At 45.0% G+C, this 15,303-nt stretch overlaps 2 protein-coding genes across 8 annotated transcripts in view; one reads left to right on the top strand and one right to left on the bottom strand.

Moving 5' to 3' along the window:
* The window catches only part of LOC139531685 (interferon regulatory factor 8-like), a 37,717-nt gene extending 28,950 nt beyond the window's left edge, over positions 1–8,767 (bottom strand). For 2 of the 7 annotated variants that reach the window (XM_071328370.1, XM_071328368.1), the window contains exons 1-9: positions 8,623–8,767; positions 7,739–7,797; positions 7,425–7,547; positions 7,099–7,279; positions 6,568–6,710; positions 6,361–6,445; positions 6,173–6,226; positions 5,668–6,057; positions 5,454–5,557 (exon numbers count right to left, since the gene is read on the bottom strand). In XM_071328370.1, the coding sequence (XP_071184471.1) occupies positions 5,454–5,557; positions 5,668–6,057; positions 6,173–6,226; positions 6,361–6,445; positions 6,568–6,710; positions 7,099–7,279; positions 7,425–7,547; positions 7,739–7,795 (1,137 nt within the window). In that variant the 5' untranslated portion in view covers positions 7,796–7,797; positions 8,623–8,767. Of the gene's footprint in view, positions 1–1,271; positions 1,293–3,060; positions 5,102–5,453; positions 5,558–5,667; positions 6,058–6,172; positions 6,227–6,360; positions 6,446–6,567; positions 6,711–7,098; positions 7,280–7,424; positions 7,548–7,738; positions 7,798–8,622 lie in introns of those variants that run through there. The other 5 variants (XM_071328371.1, XM_071328366.1, XM_071328367.1 and 2 more) reach the window with 5 other exon arrangements.
* Positions 137–3,327, top strand: LOC139531687 (ER membrane protein complex subunit 9-like). Its single transcript, XM_071328374.1, has 6 exons — positions 137–391; positions 806–1,002; positions 1,181–1,257; positions 1,526–1,595; positions 1,724–1,818; positions 2,749–3,327. Exons 2-6 carry the CDS (start codon positions 808–810, stop codon positions 2,927–2,929), a joined length of 618 nt encoding a protein of 205 aa, XP_071184475.1. The 5' UTR covers positions 137–391; positions 806–807; the 3' UTR covers positions 2,930–3,327.
* Positions 8,768–15,303: the final 6,536 nt, after the last annotated feature.

Here is a 15,303-nt window from a genome sequence, read left to right as displayed (position 1 = left end):
GCTATACTACATATCATATTTTGTAAATGTGTCAAAAAAAACATGAATGCATGATTGGGTTACAAGGTATGTCAAACTCTGTCCACCAGGAGGAGACACCGTCACTACTTGAAGAACGGATCTACTTCCAAATGATTGGCAAACTGAGACGCCAATAGAACTTTAGACAGTCGCTATTACCAACCCAAATGCAGATGTACTGTTGGTAGGCGGGCACGGAACAGGAAATGGTCTTAATGAATGATGCAGTTTTAGCTCCACAGTGCAAACGTTTGTAAATGATCAATATTCAGTTATATGTATTAATATGCACTATTAGATGAGTTTCAAACCGGACGTTTGTTTTACTGGACTTCTGAAATTTCATCCCAGCAAATAATATCCATTGACGGTAAGCCTAGCCTGCTACTAACTGTTAGCTAGCTAACGTAACGTTAACTCGTGATGAACGAATATATATCCTATCAAATAATTGTTTCTTCAATATCTACACTATATACTTTCCCAGTTCTATTTTAATAAAAGGATAGTAACTACTGTTGGCCATAACTAGCTACGTAGGCAGGCCCTTCGACCATAGATGTTTGCAAACCAGCTGGCTACCATTTCAGCTAGCTACTATAGCTAGAGCTGTTACACCTATTTATTACCATCTCAGCTTTCATTACTTCTGCCATCAAAATGCTCAAATCCAGCCAACAATAGTGTTTTATTGTAGCTATTCCATGTCACTGTAACAACGTATTCATCACTAAATGCAGTTCGCTGCATTTTCTCTGATCTGTGCACCCTTTTCTGTCCACAGCAATGGGGGAGGTTGAGCTGTCCTGTCTGGCCTATGTGAAGATGTACCTGCACGGCTGTTTGTTTCCACGGTGTAGTGTCAATGGGCTGCTGTTGTCGTCCAGTCCAGCAGGTGGTGCTGTGTGTGTGACAGACTGTGTGCCCCTGCTCCACTCTCACTTACCTTTGGCTCTCATCACCCAGCTGGGTCTCACACAGGTAACCATTTAATAACCTGAGTGGTCTTTACTGTCAAACGTGTCTAAAATGACCAATACAGTTAGCCTAACTACTCATTCTTACCTGGCACCCATCCTTACCTTGTGCATGTACATTGTGGTTGTCTTTTGACTTCATGTATTTGTTATGCTGTAATGTATCATACCTTTTGCTTCAGGTGGATGTATGGTGTGCACAGACACAGCAGAGGATTGTAGGATACTACCAAGCCAACGCCTGTGTGTCAGACAACAGGTGTGTCCCATAGTGGTCCAGCATCACCATCACCTCTGTAGATGTTAATTTCTCTATTAGGTAGTTTAAGTGGCTGATAGCCTGCTTATCACATGCATATGCTGTCATTGTGAAATAAGAATTTGTTCTTAACTGACTTGCTTAGTTAAATAAAGGTTAAATAAAAATATCACCTGTGTTAAACTAACCATTACCACCTGTGTTAAACTAACCATTACCACCTGTGTTAAACACTAACCATTCTTTCTCTCTCTCCTTCGCTGGGCAGCCCTACGCCATGTGCATTGAAGATTGCAGACAAGATTGCCGAGCAGTGTAACAATGCAGTTTTGTTAATGGTAAGCATCCACTGGAGTTTTGTCTAAATTCCTGTGTGTGTGTGTGTGTACATGGTCACAATGCAGATTTTTGGTAAGTCTTTATGCTGTGTGCCATCTACTTATCTCTGATCTATGTGGTGTTTCAGATTGATGGTGGAAAGATGTCTCCTGACTACAGGGTGCCTCCCATAGTGATGTATGAGCGGAAAGACACCCGCTGGACCCTCAAAGACAAACATACGTAAGAGCTGGACATCTCTGCTATCCTTCTTTCAAGATACTGTAGTTAACTACATTTAGCTTTTCTGTTGATAGCACACCTTTTATCAACTGCATTTGACTACATCCATGCTCACTCCGATACAATGTAACTAAATTCCAATAGTCAGTAGCTAGGTTTCCATCTAATTGGTGACAGATTTTCATGTGAATATTCTAAAATCTGCATAAAAACAATGTGCATTTTCCAACCAGAGATGTTTCCATCAAATTGACTCGTTGCAGATAAAAGGCTGTGTGATGACCTAGTGCACATAAAAACAACTTGTGGTTAAATTCCCATATACCGAAATAAAAAGTACAAGTTAAATGGATTTTCATCACATTTCCAACTCTTCTGATGGTTTTGTCACAAAATGTTGCGTTTATATAATGAATGTGCCCACTCTGTCTTGGCACGTGTGCTCTAGCCAACATGAGATTATTAAGGACAAAAGAGAGATTATCTTTGTCAAATGGCAGCCAAGCATGTCACCAGAATAAGACCCTCAATATTTATTGGAAAGGAGCATAAAGCTCATCACTGTGCACTTTCACCACCTTGTGAAGTATATTATAACTTATTTCATCTGTTGCCTAAAATTGCTTACTTTCCCAAGTCGTAGTGGGAGGACAACATAACATATCGCATGACTCCAAGTTTACTTCGATATGGTTATCAATGTGCATAAAAGCGTTTGTCATTTACACAATTTTAGACAAAAAGATCCCACCTTGTTTTGTCAACATTTGGAAAGTGTACTGCCAAATGTAATGTTTCCATCAAGCCTGTCGTGACATTTTTCATCTGTCATGTACTTTACGTGCATAAAAAGGTTGGATGGAAACATGGTTAGTGTTAGTACCTGAAGAGGGAAGTACGGGTTAATTTAAAGCTACCTTTTTCTTCCAGGATAATGCTGCGGCAGTGGGAGGAGACTCGGGAAATAGCCAATCAGCTGCTGGACTCTGGAGATCACTCATTATTAGTGGATTTTGACAGCCATTTGGACGACATAACTAGGGACTGGACAAATCAGAAACTCAATGCCAAAATAGCAGAGCTTGCCTCACCAGCCAATGGTAATGTCTGAAATAAGTTTGCGGATTAATTTGTTACTTTGAAAAAGTTAGAATTATTTATGTCTTAAACCTACTGATACTACAAATTTTAAGAATATTTTTATTAACATCTAACAGTCAAATAAGCGCACATCATCCACGATAATATGAAATACATTTAATGCGGTCAGACAGAACATTGAATAAAAGACGAGCATAAATAACTAATATTTACAGTTTGACAGATCTGTGCAGTCTTCCGGTCTCTCAGTCAGTGTGCCTTGTCAAACCCAGTAGCCATGTTGTTAACCCACTTACAACTGACAAAGCTGTGCTCATAGTTCACTGACTGCTAATGGCATCACATTATGTGCATCCTGTCCCACTGCTTTCAGTGTGTAACCTTTTATTAAACTACTTCTACAAACTATTTCAAGTGTTCATGTGCTATGTTCATATAAATATCAGTTCACATTCATTTCTACAATATTAACAGATTAAAAAGTCTGACAAGGCTGGCCATCACCTTGTGCACTTAAAGGCTTAAGTAGACCAGATATATATATATATATATATATATATAAAACATACTTGATTTGTGCAATAGAGCAAGATTGAACAACAGATTGCCAGTTCAAAGGTGCAGAAAACAACCTTTCAGACATGGTCCCTAGAACAGTCTCCACACACCATAACCCTAGAACAGTCTCCACACACCATAACCCTAGAACAGTCTCCACACACCATAACCCTAGAACAGTCTCCATAACCCTCGAACAGTCTCCACACCTGCTTTATATGGTGGCTTGTGTAATTTACTAATTGGGTAAACCTGTAAAGTGACCTGCCATGCAAAACTGAGCCGATCTCAATTAACTTCTTACGGTTGGGACTAGTAGTAAATGCTGGGTTATGGAGAGAAGATGAACAAATACAAAACAAACTCACTTGCTCTTGAATACATACTTGCAAACACATTTATGAGTCCAATGTCTCTAGTGAAGGAGCCTGCTTCAAAGTCTAGGAATATTAATGTTCTCTATAGAAATGTGCTTAACAAGCGTTACCACTTTCAGAAACAGAAATGGAAGACAAGTTCGTTTCCCGCCTCATAACGGTTGGCATGGTGATGATCAAATCACTGACCTTCAGCCTACTATGGCTTCAGAGCCTGTCAGTGTTTCTCTCATATGCTACATAAAACAACTTGGTCAACAGGTACACTATGTAAGCAACATGAGGACACGGAGAGGTGTCTGACGCAGTACCAGTCAGCATTCAAAGACGGCAACAAGGAGTAGAAGTATCTGACTCCATATACAAGTGAGTTTGGAACATCAGTATAACATCACAAGTTGGTAAAGAGCAATACTGAGGGCTAAATCAAAGTGATGTCTTCCACTCCATGTAGTGCTATTCAGACAAGTATTTAGTGCATCATGTGTATGCCTTAGTATCAGATCAGACAGTGCTTCATTTAAAAAAAGAATAGTCAATTATACAAAGCCAGCAGCATACCACCCTGCATACCACTGCTGGCTTGCTTCTGAAGCTAAGCAGGGTTGGTCCTGGTCAGTCCCTGGATGGGAGACCAGATGCTGCTGGAAGTGGTGTTGGAGGGCCAGTAGGAGGCACTCTTTCCTCTGGTCTAAAAAAATATCCCAATGCCCCAGGGCAGTGATTGGGGACACTGCCCTGTGTAGGGTGCTGTCTTTCGGATGGGACGTTAAACGGGTGTCCTGACTGATGTCATTAAAGATCCCATGGCACTTATTGTAAAAGTAGGGATGTTAACTCTGGTGTCCTGGCTAAATTCCCAATCTGGCCCTCAAACCATCATGGTCACCTAATAATCCCCAGTTTACGATTGGCTCATTCACCCCCCCTCTCCCCAGGTCGTTGCTGTAAATGAGAACGTGTTCTCAGTCAACTTACCTGGTAAAATAACGGATAAATAAAAAATTGTAAAACAAGATGTCCTGTGATTGGATGCTAAAGGCCACTGTTACATGCTATCCCGCCCCCATTTGAAGTTTATTTTTTTTAATGTTTAGGGTTTACGGTAGGGACGTCCCAAGGATCTCGGATAGCAATGAACCTGATACCAGGTTGATGGTGACCTCTCCTGATTCGCTGGTTATGGTCATTGACTCCCGGAAGTCTTCAGCTACCTTGACCTGCTGCTGAGCCCAGGGTAGGGTTATCTGGAGGAGAGGGGATGGCTGGTTCAATCCCTCTTTATTTCACAGTGAAAAATAAGGCGTAGCGATCCTGTACTTCCATAAACCTTAGGGATCTATTCAATCTGTAAAGCTGTTAACAGATTCTCCGATTTTATATATTTTAAAGGTAATTTCAGATTAGCGAAGACTGCATTCGTCGGCTCAAAGTGGGAATATTGCCTTTAAATTTCAATCACGCTGTAAAGCTGAACTTCTGCGATGCGGATTGAATAGACTCTAGTATTAACATTAATTTGCTACACCTTTTTGTTTACATTTGAACAGGTTTAACAGTTATTTTATGAGTAGGTGGGAACGGCTTGGTCAGCTGTACCTGTGTGATGATGAGTTTGCTGGATGGGTCCTCTTTGTCACTGAAACACAAGGTGAAGCCACACTGAGGAGGGTCTCCCCCGTAGCTGCAGAAGTGGTCCAGCTCTAAGGAAACAGAGTCAGTAAATACACTGACTGCTGAAATACTCAAATCCATTAAGGGGACAAAAAAGAAGTGGGGTGATCGAGAGAGTGAACAGCCCCATGTCACTCACCCATTCTGAAAGCCTCTCTATCGAAGAGCCGCACGGGCTCCACAGCATGGTTCATCTTGTGGGGGCCCGCCGTGGCTGAATGTGGCCCTGTCCAGAACACCTGGCCCTGGCAGTAGCGCTTAGCATAGACCCCTGTTCTTGTGGAGGTCAGGATCACCCCTTTCTCCATAAGGGGCAGCAGGGTGGAGAGGGCCTGGAACTGGGGCCCGATGCCGGAGGTCAAGGTGGAGGGGGGGTCGGGCAGAGGGATGCGGGGGAACCCAGCCACCATCAGGGTGGGGGGAACAGGCGAGGAGGGCAGATAGGCGATCCGGACATCGCTGCCCATGACCCCACGTTTAAGCACCTCCTCTCCCATGTACTTCACTAAGACATGGAAAGAGTCCTGGGCTGGGGGAGAGAATGAGATTGAATGAGAGACAGAGAGACATTTTCACAGTGTATGTGATGAAAAACAGATCTGATATACTCTGTCTAGCATTTACAGCAGCATCAGTAGCATTACCTCCAGGGGGAGGGACGGTCTCGATCGTGAAGTTCACCTGGATCTCATTGACTGCTAGAGGAATACAACAGAATGTCAAGAGCATGTCAATCAACCACATGCTATTGGAACTCCCCAGAATGAAGAGACTGTGGCTGAGAGATCCAACATCAACTAACAGAGATTCAGTGTCTGACAGACATACTTACTCCCAGCACTCTTCACCATGACCGAGGGCTGATCAACCTGGTCTAGCTGGATTGTAAGAACACTTTCCTCAATCTCCTGAACAGACTGATAAATAGAAACATCAAACATGTCGGTGAGAGAGACTGACATAACTAATAGAGATGCATCCAAAAGTTTTAACTTGTTTCCATTGGATTGTTATTTTCTCCTCAAAATGCCAGACCTACCATGGTGATTGGTAGGGAGGTGGTAACTTCTTTCATCTGTTTGACCTTCACCACCTCTTCCTCTGCCTCGATGTCTGAATCGCGGCTCCTTCTCTTCCTCCCCCCTGCTCTGGCTTGGAACTTCATGTCAACACTCCCCAATGCTGTGAAGAGAAAAGGGACCATAGGTCACGAATTTGTTTACTGCACTTAAACCTGCTTTGAAGTTGTCTCCATAGCTACAAACTATATGGAGTTATTGTTGTGCTAATTTGCACTGTTGACTCTGGTATGACTATGTCCCTTTGGACTGACTGAGGGAGTATTGAAGTTCGCAAATATTCAAAATACCAATCTTCTCAACCTTGATGAAACTTAAAGACTGTATGCGGCTACACCCAGTTTCTATTCCCAGATCGTAGGTATGATGATGTGGTTATAGATGTCTACACAAGACCAAAGGATCAAAAGGAAATTGCTGGAACATCTTAGCAGAGGGGTAGAAATAAACATAGTAGTATAACAAACTAACAGCGTGTGTGCTTGTCTCACCTTGTTCGTTGATGGGTACGAGGCGGTAGACTTTGTATGGTTCGGAGATTTCCAGCTGTGACCTCTCGGGTTCCTCTCTGAACTCCGGGCTCTTATTGAGAGCAACTCGCAGCCGCGTCTTCCAGGAGGCAGGGTCCGCATGACCCCCCTCAGACAACTTCCCCTTAAACACTGCCCACGCCTGTCGAGGAGTAGAAAGAGAAAGCATTTAGACGCAGGAAGTAATATCTACTACTGTGTTTTTAATAGATAATACATGACGAGCCTACTGTAAAATGAATAGTCAATGAACTAGTACTCGTAAAGTTGTTAGTGTCAGGACGGACCTTGAAGATGGCACCATCCACTTCGCTGCGGAAGTCTTGTTTCCCGGCGTGTTTCCATGGTATACGGAACATGGTCTTGTCGTCGTCGTCCCATATCAGGCCAGGGTACTTCCCACTGCTGACCTGCACCAATACATTCAACAGGGTGTGGTGAGTGTTGCTTGGGAAAGACTCGACCCATTTCCCAGACAGTACATTGACTCTACCTATCACTATGACATACCAGCTGAAACACTCACTGTAACACTCACTGCAATCAGCTGTTACAATGAACACACATTTGACTATTGAGCCCATCCTCCACAAACACTCACCTGTTCTACCATCCAAGCGCGTAGTTTGCGCGTGGAGCGAATTTTCCCAGATGCCATAGCTGTGAAGACGAGGTATAACTTTATTTGAATCTAGTTTGGCAATACACATTTTTGTGTCTGATTAAAAACGACACACTATACCAACTATACCACTATATCAACCAAACATAATACGTGAAGAGTGTGTTAGCTGGGATGAGTGTGGTAGTGCATAAATAACAAAAGTTATTTTCAGCTGTTTGAAGATGGTGTACAAAACCGAAAGTAAAAAGATGCAAAAGCTAGCCGTAAGCATAGAAGTAGCGCACAAATAACGGATATACAGCTTATCAGACTTGCTTTCAATGAAAATGACATATCCATAACTCACATTTCTATATGAATTTGGTCGGGTCGCTCACATTGTTACTTACTGGACTTTTAAATGATTTATTATTGGTGAATAAATATTCTGCCAAAGCTGGTTTGACTGTGATTATACTTGAAGACGATACTATATATTTCATTGTATATTCATGACAAACCATGAAATAACTACAGCAGACGCTCTTATCCAGAGCGACTTACAGTAGTGAGTGCATACATTTTTTTTTTCGTACGGGTGCCCCGTGGGAATCGAACCCACAACTCGGGCGTTGCAAGCGCTATGCTCGACCAACTGAGCCACAAACGACCTAATCATTTTGATCATGATCATGATCATAAAGTAATTACTTTTTTATTCTGCATCGGTTGGTATGAAATATATTAAACTATTAGTCTCCATCTAAAAATAGCGAACTAAATAAATCAAGAGATTGCACATGAAGTGAAACAACATCTTTTCCACAGATTTAGAATGATTGTCATGAATGTATTTTATTGGGTGATCTGGTTTCGCTTACCTTAGGTTGCGTTTTCTCCGTTTCCTAACTACAGCTGAGCGCACCCCCGCATAGCACTTTGACTGGAAATCCAGAAGTTGTTTACTAGCCTCGCACAGAGCAGAGGGAGACGTCCCCTTTCCCAGAAATCACGTGACTTTACAGAACTAATTTAGGTACTGTTGTGACGCCAGGAGGCAACATATCGCTTAAAATATGGCCTATGCCCAGGCAGAGCCTCCCACAATTAACACCAGACTGCATAAAAAAACACAAAAGACACACCCCTCAGCCCTCAAATTAAGTGGACACTTCAAATCAAATTTTATTGGTCTCATACACATGGTCAGCAGATGTTAATGTGAGTGTAGCAATGCTTGTGCTTCTAGTTCCGACAGTGCAGTAATCTAACAATTCCACAACTACCTAATACACACAAATCTAAAGGGATGGAATAAGAATATGTACATATAAATATGGATGTGCGATGACCGAGCGGCTTGGGCAAGATGCAATAGATGGTATAAAATACAGTAATATAAACTCAGCAAAAAAAGAAACGTCCTCTCACGCGTTTATTTTCAGCAAACTTAACATGTGTATAAACATACAAGATTCAGCAACTGAGACATAAACTGAACAGGTTCCACAGACATGTGATTAACAGAAATGGAATAATGTGTCCCTGAACAAGGGGGGGGTTCAAAATCAAAAGTAACAGTAACTCCTCCTCATGGACTGTACCAGATTTGCCAGTTCTTGCTGTGAGATGTCACCCCACTCTTCCACCAAGGCACCTGCAAGTTCCCGGACATTTCTGGGGGGGAATGGCCCTAGCCCTCACCCTCCGATCCAACAGGTCCCAGACGTGCTCAATGGGATTGAGATCCAGGCTCTTCGCTGGCCATGGCAGAACACTGACATTCCTGTCTTGCAGGAAATCACGCACAGAACGAGCAGTATGTCTGGTGGCATTGTCATGGTGGAGGGTCATGTCAGGATGAGCCTGCAGGAAGGGTACCACATGAGGGAGGAGGATGTTTTCCCTGTAACGCACAGCGTTAAGATTGCCTGCAATGACAACAAGCTCAGTCCGATGATGCTGTGACACAACACCCCAGACCATGACGGACCCTCCACCTTCAAATCAATCCCACTCCAGAGTACCTGCCTCGGTGTAACGCTCATTTCTTCGATGATAAACGCGAATCCGACCATCACCCCTGGTGAGACAAAACCGCGACTCATCAGTGAAGAGCACTTTTTGCCAGTCCTGTCTGGTCCAGCGACGGTGGGTTTGTGCCCATAGTCGACGTTGTTGCCGGTGACGTCTGGTGAGGACCTGCCTTACAACAGGCCTACAAGCCCTAAGTCCAGCCTCTCAGCCTATTGCGGACAGTCTGAGCACTGATGGAGGGATTGTGCGTTCCTGGGGTAACTCGGGCAGTTGTTGCCATTTTGTACCTGTCCCGCAGGTGTGATTTTCGGATGTACCGATCCTGTGCAGGTGTTACACGTGGTCTGCCACTGCGAGGACAATCAGCTGTCCGTCCTGTCTCCCTGCAGCGCTGTCTTAGGCGTCTCACAGTACGGACATTGCAATTTATTGCCCTGGCTACATCTGCAGTCCTCATGCCTCCTTGCAGAATGCCTAAGGCACGTTCACGCAGATGAGCAGAATGGGCTGCCATCAGTCAGGATGTGGCCCAGAGGTGCTCCATCATGCTGGAAAAGGCATTGTTCGTCACCAAACTGTTCCTGGATGGTTGGGAGAAGTTGCTCTCGGAGGATGTGTTGGTACAATTCTTTATTCATGGCTGTGTTCTTAGGCAAAATTGTGAGTGAGCCCACTCCCTTGGCTGAGAAGCAACCCCACACATGAATGGTCTCAGGATGCTTTACTGTTGGCATGACACAGGACTGATGGTAGCGCTCACCTTGTCTTCTCCGGACAAGCTTTTTTCCGGATGCCCCAAACAATCGGAAAGGGGATTCATCAGAGAAAATGAATTTACCCCAGTCCTCAGCAGTCCAATCCCTGTACCTTTTTCAGAATATTAGTCTCTCCCTGATGTTTTTCCTGGAGAGAAGTGGCTTCTTTGCTGCCCTTCTTGACACCAGGCTATCCTCCAAAAGTCTTCGCCTCACTGTGCGTGCAGATGCACGCAAGCTCTGTACTGGTGGTGCCACGATCCTGCAGCTGAATCAACTTTAGGAGACAGTCCTGGTGCTTGCTTGACTTTCTTGGGCGCCCTGAAGCTTTCTTCACAACAATTGATCCGCTCTCCTTGAAGTTCTTGATGATGCGATAAATGGTTGATTTAGGTGCAATCTTACTGGCAGCAATATCCTTGCCTGTGAAGCCCTTTTTGTGCAAAGCAATGATGACGGCACATGTTTCGTTCCAGGTAACCATGGTTGACAGCTCCTTTTTGAAGCTTCCAGTCTGTTATTCGAACTCAATCAGCATGACAGAGTGATCTCCAGCCTTGTCCTCGTCAACACTCACACCTGTGTTAACGAGAGAATCACTGACATGTCAGCTGGTCCTTTTGTGGCAGGGCTGAAATGCAGTGGAAATGTTTTTGGGGGATTCAGTTCATTTGCATGGCAAAGAGGGACTTTGCAATTAATTGTAATTCATTTGACCACTCTTCATAACATTCTGGAGTATATGCAAATTGCCATCATACAAACTGAGGCAGCAGACTTTGTGAAAATGTATATTTGTGTCATTCTCAACTTTAGGCCACGACTGTAGGCAGCAGCCTCTGTGTTAGTGATGGCGGTTTAACAGTCTGATGGCCTTGCGATAGAAGCTGTTTTTCAGTCTGGAGAGCCTTGCGGTTGTGGGCGGTGCAGTTGCTGTACCAGGCGGTGATACAGCCCGACAGGATGCTCTCAATTGTGCTTCTGTAAAAGTTTGAAGGTTTTAGGTGACAAGCCAAATTTATTCAGCTTCCTGAGGTTGAAGAGGCGCTGTTGCGCCTTCACCACACTGTCTGTGTGGGTGGACCATTTCAGTTTGTTCGTGATGTGTATACCGAGGAACTTAACCTCCACTGCTGTCCCGTCGATGTAGATAGGGGGGTGCTCACTCTGCTGTTTCCTGAAGTCCACGATCATCTCCTTTGTTTTGTTGATGTTGAGTGAGAGGTTGTTTTCCTGACGCCACACTCCGAGTGCACTCACCTCCTCCCTGTAGGCTGTCTCGTCATTGTTGGTAATCAAGCCCACTACTGTTGTGTCATCTGCAAACTTGATGATTGAGTTGGAGGCGTGCAAGGCCAAGCAGTCATGAGTGAACAGGGAGTACAGGAGGGGGCTGAGCACGCACCCTTGTGGGTCCCCAGTGTTAAGGATCAGCGAAGTGGAGATGTTGTTTCCTACCTTCATCACCTGGGGGCAGCCCGTCAAAGTCCAGGACACAATTGCACAGAGCGGGGTTGAGCTTGGAAGGTACTATGGTGTTGAATGCAGAGCTGTAGTCAATGAACAGCATTCTTACATAGGTATTCCTCTTGTCCAGATGGGTTAGGGCAGTGTGGTTGCCATTGCATCGTCTGTGGACCTATTGGGGAGGTAAGCAAATTGGAGTGGGTCTAGGGTGTCAGGTAGGGTGGAGGTGATATGGTCCTTGACTAGTCTCTCAAAGCACTTCATGATGACGGAAGTGAGTGCTACGGGGCGGTAGTCATTTAGCTCAGTTACCTTAGCTTTCTTGGGAACAGGAACAATGGTGGCCCTCTTGAAGCATGTGGGAACAGCAGACGGGGATAAGGATTGCTTGAATATGTCCGTAAACACACCAGCCAGCTGGTCTGCGCATGCTCTGAGGACGCGGCTGGGAATGCCATCTGGTCCTGCAGCCTTGCGAGGGTTAACACGTTTAAATGTTTTACTCACGTCGGCTGCAGTGAAGGAGAACCCGCAGGTTTTGTTAGCGGGCCGTGTCAGTGGCACTGTATTGGCCTCAAAGCGAGCAAAAAAGTTATTTAGTCTGTCTGGGAGCAAGACATCCTGGTCCGCCACGGGGCTGGTTTTCTTTTTGTAATCCGTGATTGACTGTAGACCCTGCCACATACCTCTTGTGTCTGAGCTGTTGAATTGCGACTCTACTTTGTCTCTATACTGGCACTTAGCTTGTTTGATTGCCTTGCGGAGGGAATAGCTACACTGTTTGTATTCGGTCATGTTTCCGGTCACCTTGCCCTGGTTAAAAGCAGTGGTTCGCACTTTCAGTTTCGCGCGAATGCTGCCATCAATCCATGGTTTCTGGTTTGGGAATGTTTTAATCGTTGCTGTGGGTATAACGTCGCAGATGCACTTTCTAATGAACTCGCTCACCGAATCAGCGTATTCGTCAATGTTGTTGTTGGACGCAATGCGGAACATATCCCAATGCACGTGATCGAAGCAGTCTTGAAGCGTGGAGTCCGATTGGTCGGACCAGCGTTGAACAGACCTGAGCGCGGGAGCTTCTTGTTTTAGTTTCTGTTTGTAGGCTGGAAGCAACAAAATGGAGTCGTGGTCAGCTTTTCCGAAAGGAGGGCGGGGGAGGGCCTTATTGTCAGCGATTGGGTGCAGAGATGTAGCGGAGTGAGGCGCAGGACACAGGATTTTGAGCAACACAACGGAGTTTACTCAAAAAAGTCAAGCAAAATTCCAAATAGGAACATACATACACACAAGCACATACAACAACCACTAAAGACACCAACAATCACGGACAGAACAGAAATGCATGCCAGAGAGTTAAATAAGGAACATGATGTGGGAATTGAAACCAGGTGTGTGTAATACAGACAAAACAAAACTGAAACATGGATCGGTGGTGACTAGAAAGCCGGTGACGTCGACCGCCGAACACCACCCGAACAAGGAGAAGGGCCGACTTCGGCGGAAGTCGTGACACTTATATGCGTCGCGGAAGTTAGAATAACAATGATCCAGGGTTTTACCAGCCCTGGTAGCACAATCGATATGCTGATAGAATTTAGGGAGTTTTGTTTTCAGATTAGCCTTGTTAAAATCCCCGGCTACAATGAATGCAGCCTCAGGATGTGTGGTTTCCAGTTTACATAGAGTCAGAAAGTTCGTTCAGGGCCATCGATGTGTCTGCTTGGGGGGGAATATATACGGCTGTGATTATAATCGAAGAGAATTCCCTTGGTAGATAATGCGGTCGACATTTGATTGAGGAATTCTAAATCTGGTGAACAGAATGACTTGAGTTCCTGTATGTTGTTATGATCACACCACGTCTCGTTAATCATAAGACATACTCCGGTATGTCTTCTTACCAGAAAGATGCTTGTTTCTGTCGGCGCGATGCGTGAAGAAACCAGCTGGCTGCACCGACTCCGTTAGCGTCTCTCGAGTGAGCCATGTTTCCGTGAAGCAAAGAACGTTAGTCTCTGATGTCTCTCTGGAATGATACCCTTGCTCGGATTCCATCAACCTTGTTAAGAGACTGGACATTGGCGAGTAGTATGCTAGGGAGTGGAGCGCGATGTGCCCGTCTCCGGAGCCTGACCAGAAGACCACTTCGTTTGCCCCTTTTACGGCGTCGTTGTTTAGAGTCGCCGGCTGGGATCCGATCCATTGTACTGGGTGGAAGGCAAAACACAGGATCCGCTTCGGGAGAGTCATATTTCTGGTCGTAATGATGGTAATGATGGTGAGTTGACGTTGCTCTTATATTCAGTAGTTCCTCCCGACTGTATGTAATGAAACCTAAGATTACCTGGGGTACCAATGTAAGAAATAACACGTAAAAAAACAAAATACTGCATAGTTTCCTAGGAACGCGAAGCGAGGCGGCCATCTTTGTCGGCGCCGGAAGTTATTAGACCTTAAATGGATAAGTAAGAATAAGACCGGAAGAATAAGACCTTAAATGTGATCGGAAAACATCCAACAGGAAAGTGTGATTATTGCCAGGAAACAGAGACCGTGGAGCATGTGTGGGCAGTATCAGAGGGAAAGAGAGAGGCTGAGATCTAGTATGAGGGAGAAGGGGATACAGGAAATTAGTTTAAGGAGTATATATTGAGTAGAAGTTCATTCGATAGTCTCATATTTCATTATTTTATAATTTTTTCCTTACTGCAACTCCCGTACGGACTCGGGAGAGGCGACGGTCGAGAGCCATGTGTCCTCCGAAACACGACCCTGACAAGCCGCTCTGCTTCTAGCCGAACCAATGTGTCGGAGGAAACACCTTACAACTGGCGACCGCAGTCAGCGTGTCCCAGCACCCGGCCCACCACAAGGAGTTGCTAGAGCGCGATGGGACAAGGACATCCCGGCCAGCCAAACCCTCACGACGCTGGATCAATTGTGCGCCGGCTGCAACACAGCCTGGGATTGAACCCGGGTCTGTAGTGACGCTTCTAGCACTGCGATGCAGTGCCTTAGACCGCTGCGTCACTCGTTATCTTTTTTAGAGCAACGGAGCCGGCAGGTAGGATTTAGTTTCTCCCTGTCGCTGGCCCACACTCCAGTACAGCAGGTGGCGGTAATGCACCATAACGTTGAATGCCAACTACCGATAAACCCCACCAAAGAAGATGACGTATCATGACACATGATGAGTTGACACTTGCAGGGCAAAGGGTGAGGGAAGAATGGATTCATTTTAAATGGACCGCCCTTGCCCGGAAATCCGCCACTCGTTCGTCCCACGGATTTCTGTCATCA

The sequence above is a fragment of the Salvelinus alpinus genome, chromosome 10, assembly GCF_045679555.1.
Source record: "Salvelinus alpinus chromosome 10, SLU_Salpinus.1, whole genome shotgun sequence".
Classification (NCBI taxonomy): domain Eukaryota; kingdom Metazoa; phylum Chordata; class Actinopteri; order Salmoniformes; family Salmonidae; genus Salvelinus; species Salvelinus alpinus.
This window is presented reverse-complemented; position numbering and strand designations above follow the sequence as displayed.

What these genes read in the sequence shown, in the direction of transcription:
- LOC139531687 (XM_071328374.1), top strand. Translation starts at nt 808, where the DNA reads ATGGGGGAGGTTGAGCTGTCCTGTCTGGCCTATGTGAAGATGTACCTG. An exon ending in GCCTGTGTGTCAGACAACAG is followed by an intron (nt 1,258 to 1,525) that starts GTGTGTCCCATA and finishes TTCGCTGGGCAG; the next exon opens with CCCTACGCCATGTGCATTGA. An exon ending in ACAATGCAGTTTTGTTAATG is followed by an intron (nt 1,596 to 1,723) that starts GTAAGCATCCAC and finishes GTGGTGTTTCAG; the next exon opens with ATTGATGGTGGAAAGATGTC.